The 5,097-nt window shown below is 40.2% G+C and overlaps 1 protein-coding gene across 2 annotated transcripts in view; it reads right to left on the reverse strand.

Annotated features, from left to right (window-relative positions):
• The window catches only part of CNST (consortin, connexin sorting protein), a 79,966-nt gene that overhangs the window by 22,285 nt on the left and 52,584 nt on the right, over window positions 1–5,097 (reverse strand). For both annotated transcript variants that reach the window (XM_012810746.2, XM_023518569.1), the window contains exons 7-8: window positions 1,386–1,407; window positions 1,112–1,208 (exon numbers count right to left, since the gene is read on the reverse strand). In XM_012810746.2, coding sequence (XP_012666200.1) covers window positions 1,112–1,208; window positions 1,386–1,407 — 119 coding nt within the window. The remainder of the gene's footprint in view (window positions 1–1,111; window positions 1,209–1,385; window positions 1,408–5,097) is intronic.

A 5,097-nucleotide genomic window follows, 5' to 3' on the forward strand; every position in this document is an offset into this window, starting at 1 on the left:
AGGTTGCTGTGAGCTGTGATGCCATAGCACTCTACCAAGGGCAATAAAGTGAGACTCTGTTTCTATAAAAAAAAAAAAAAAATTAAAAAGTACTTTGTAAAGAGTTAAACCCTAATTAAACTAACAATACCATCATTATCTTCTATCTTAAGGGCAACTCACTCCAAACACCTGATACTTCCTCTTCACTATCAGGGGTCTCACGCCCAGAAGCATAAAAATTGGTAATAAAATCAGACATCAGGGGAAAGAAAACACCCTGAACCATATTTATCTTTATTTTCTCAAGTTTTTACAATGAACAACATACATTTTTCTAAACAACATTTAGAGAAAAGTCTCAAAAATCTTCTGACACAGCCACAGGTGGTATAAAATACCTCATAAATGCTTTTGAAGTGTACAAAGCACATCACAGATTAGTGAACAAAAAAGGAAAGACAATAAATTGCCAGAAATAAATGATCAAGATGTAGAGCTTTAAATATCTAGATTTACAGAACAAATTTCTAGTCAAGTCCATAAAATCAATGTTGGATTTTAAGCAGAAAATGATGTTTGAATACACCAAAAACCAAGTCTATTTCAATTGTACTATTGTACAATTTCTTTCTTTTGGGGGGATTTGCTTCAAGCTGCCTTCAAGGTACAATTTTTTCTTATTCTATTAGATACATATAACCATCTACTGAAAAGAAAGAATAATTTTATAGTATCTACTACGTGTCTAAAAAATGGAGCTATACTACATAAAAAAAAGTCTTGCTCTGCGATTTTTCTAGGAGAGGTATATATACAAAAACACGAATACAAAAAAGTTCCTCTCTAGCAATTCAGATGTAATGCTTGTGAAATATTATGGGAGGCAGGTATCTTTGGAATTTCTACCTAACTTACCAGGAAAACGAACCTGATTCTGGGGAAGGAGGGAAGGAAGAGGGGAGGCAGGAGGGGGCTGTGCGTGGTCTCACTTAATGGGCACAGTGTATGGGTATCTGGTGCACCTTTGGGTGTGGGACACAACCACAAGAGGGACTCTATCTAACAAATACAAACATTGTAACCTAATCCTCACATTCATCTGAAATAAAAAAAAGAAAGAAAAACATACCTGATTCTTTGGCTGCGGCTCCGCTTTCCTTCGGATCTTCAGACGCTATTAACTGAGTGCAGCACTTCCTTCCCAGGGACTTTTCTACAGCTCCTATCTAAAAAGTAAAACAAAAAACATGTTTTTTTTTTTTTTTTTTTTTTTTAGAAACTGTTACATTAAACTAGAAAGCTGAAAATAACTTGAGAAAGATTTATTTTCTAGAACAGTCCATATAACAGACATCATAGTAACATTTTCCCCATAAATATTTTCAAAAGAAACAATCTTTTACCTTATGCTTGGATAAAAGGGGGCTGTAGAAAAAAAGAGAAAAAAAGAATTAAAAAAAATTACAGTAGCGATACACTTCCAAACAAATGTCAGTGAAACGGCTATAAAAAAAATACAGCTTCTCTGGATGCTAATATTAGAACAGAACATTTCCACGGCTGAAACATTACTACTGGCTTACATAGTTCAAAGTGCAGCTATATCGTGTGCTAATCTCCTCAGATAACCAATTACTGAAAAATCCCAAAGAAACTACAAATGCTGATATCCAGAAATGATAATTTTTTTTTCTGTCAGAGACAGAGTCTCACTCTATCGCCCTGAGTGCTGTGGGGTCACAGCTCACAGCAACTTCCAGCTCTTGGGCTTAGGTGATTCTCTTGCCTCAGCCTTCTGAGTAGCTGGGACTACAGGCACCTGCCATAACACCCAGCTATTTTTTGCTGCTATCTGGCTGGGGCCGGGTATGAACCAGCCACCCTTGGTATATGGGGCCGGGGCCCTACTCACTGAGCCACAGGAGCTGCCCTGGAAATGATAATGTTTTGCTAATAAGGTATTTAAAGATTATTTGACATTCACAGATAGTTTCAGTTTATCATTATAGTCTAAAATAGATTAAGGTAGAAGATAATCTTGTTGGAATTATCCGTGGAAACAGATAACAGACACGTAGCTTTCTGCAGTGACATCATCATAGTTTACTGCAACCCCAAACTCCTGTGCTCAAGGATTTGAGCCTCAGTCCTCAAACTACTGAGTGTTTGTTACCATGACCAGCTAATTTCTTCTATTTTTAGTAGAGGAAGGATTTGGCTCTTGCTCAGGCTGGTCTTGAACTCCTGACCTCAAGTGATCCTCTGATCTCAGTCTCCCAGAGCACTAAGATTACTTATCACTGTGTGAGGTAAAGGGTAGCTTTTAAATGTTAAATTTTAGGGAATACCCAAGATAACAAAAGCATATATCTGTTAAAAGCTTGTACAGAAATGCTCATGGTCATTTCATTGTACAGCACTCAAAAAATGGGAAACGACCCAACGTCTATTAACAATATGATGAATAAACTGCTGCCTTGTCACACAATGAATCTGCACATCAATAAATAACAGCAAACTAGTGTTCCAGGCACACCATGTGACAGATACAGTGCAAGATGCAAGACGCTGGATACATCTTGGGGCAAGCTTGGACCTGGCAAAAGGAAAAGAAGCTAGATACAAACACTTATGTTCTGTATGATCCCATTTACAGGAAATTACAGGACAGACCGGTACATTGTTAACACGGCTCAGACAGCAGTTACCATGGGTGGTGGGTACAGACTTGGTACGTGCAGGAGGGAGCCCGTCAAGGGGCTGGAATGTTCTGTGTCTTGTTCTTTGTTTGGAGTAGTAGTCATGTAGATATACATATGTAAAAACTCAGCAAGCTTGCATACTTCATGTATAACTCAAACATATTTTTAAATACCAAAAGTAGTATTTTGGGGCAATTATCAAAAAAAATTTTTTTGACACAGGTCTTGCCCAGGCTGGAATGCAGTGGTCCAATCATAGTTCACTGCAACCTTGAAATCCTGGGCTCAGGCTTGGCGCCTGTGGCTCAAGTGGCTAAGGCGCCAGCCACATACACCTAAGGTGGTGGGTTCGAATCCAACCTGGGCCCAAACAACAATGACGGCTGCAACCAAAAAATAGCTGAGCGTTGTGGCGGGCGCCTGTGGTCCCAGCTACTTGGGAGGCTGAGGCAGGAGACTTGCTTGAGCCCAGGTGTTGGAGGTTGCTGTGAGCTGTGATGCCACGGCACTCCACCCAGGGGGGAAAGCTCGAGGTTCTGTCTCAAAAAAAAAGAAAGAAAGAAATCCTGGGCTCAAGTGATCCACCTACTTCAGCCTCCCAAGTAGCTAGGACTATGGCGCACACTACCACACTCAACTAATTTTCTTAGTTTTTGTAAAGGCACATTCTCATTATGTAGCTCAGGCTGGTCTTGTACTTCTGGCTTCAAATGATCCTCCTACCTTGGCCTCCCAAAATGCTGGGATTAGAGGTGTGAGGGATTAGAGGTGTGAGTCATTGAGAGCTGTTTGGAATTACCCAAATTCTAAAACATAAAAGTTTTTCACATTCATATTATGTTCAATAAATGTTTGCTTCTTATATAATGAAAACATTTGTAACACATTAAGAAGTTATTAGTTTCATAGGATGGGCAGGGGTAGTGTCTTTTTTTTTGTTGCTGGTGAGACAAAGTCTCACTCTGTTACTCTGGGTCAGGTGTCCTCAAACTGTGGCCCACCAGCCGAGGACATTTATCTGGCTAACCAGGTATTTTTGCCACTGCTGCCTGTCCTGTTTAGCAGCCAACTGGTCCCAGGCCCACAGTCTGGCTCTCCAACGGTCTGAGGGACAGTGAACTGGCCCCATTTAAAAAGTTTGAGGACCCCTGCTCTGGGTAGAGGTGCCCTAGCATCATAGCTCACAGGAATCTCAAACTCTTAAGGCTTCTGCAATCCTCTTGCCTCAGCCTCCTGAGTAGCTGGAACTACAGGTGTGAGTCAGTACCAGGCTAGCTTTTCTATTTTTAGTATAGATAACATCTTGCTCTTGCTTGATTGGTCTCAAACTCTGAGCTCAAGCAATGGACCCCCTTCAGCCTTCCAGAGTGCTAGGACTTTAGGTGTGAGCCACCGAGCTGGCCAAGGGTGCTATCTTATATATTTTAAAAAGAAAATGATCTCCTTTACTTTAAAAGATTCCATTATTTTAAAATGCTATGAAATTCCTAGCACTCTAGGAGGGCAAGGTGGGAGGACTGCTCGAGTTCAGGAGATTGAGACCAGCCTAAGAGCAAGATCCTGTCTCTAAAAATAGCCAGGTGTTGTGGCAGGCGCCTGTAGTCCCAGCTACTCAGGAGGCTGAGGGAAGAGGATTGCCTGACTCCAAGAGTTTGAGGTTGCTGTAGCTGTGACACCACGGCACTCAACCCCAGGGTGACTTAGTGAGACCTGGTCTTAAAAAAAAAAAAAACAACAAAAAAATACTATGAAATTGAAAGTTAGCCTGCTTAACAGATAAAGTAATTAGGTTATAACTCTGAATCCCCAAAAATACTGTTTTAAAGGTTCAAATTAACACAGGCAAATTAACTAACATAAGAAAACTGTCATCATGAGATAGGAATGAGCATCCACTTCTAGAATGAATCTACAATCACACTTCAAAACCTGGTCTCCAAAATAACCAGATCTAAAAGCGAGTTCTCTATCTGCTGCATGAGCTAGGCAACATTACTTGGCACTGTTTTATTATTAACAAACAGAACTTTAGTTTACTCTTAATGGTTCCGAGAGACAACAGAATGGAAAGTCTTTCAGTCTTTGCATTAATGATTCATGTTCTAAATTCCAGAAATCTGTACTAGCTAAAATAAACATTATGTCCTCTCATCTTCAAATTCTGGGTCTTCAAATAATGAATTTCTTAAAAAGTAAGTGCTTTGTTATTACTCTAATTTAGGTTAAAAAAACCCAACTTATTTTTGGGTATGGTGGCTGATGCCAAAAATCTAGTGACTTGGGAGCGAGGGTGCGGTGGGAGGACTGCTTGAGGCCAAGAGTTCAAGACCAGCTGGGACAACATAGTGAGACTCTTGTCTCTGAATTCTTTTTTTTTTTTAAAAGTTAGCTGGCTCGGCGCCTATAGCTCAAC

The sequence above is a fragment of the Otolemur garnettii genome, unplaced genomic scaffold (genome assembly GCF_000181295.1).
Source record: "Otolemur garnettii isolate 467f Iridium unplaced genomic scaffold, OtoGar3 scaffold00141, whole genome shotgun sequence".
Lineage (NCBI taxonomy): Eukaryota > Metazoa > Chordata > Mammalia > Primates > Galagidae > Otolemur > Otolemur garnettii.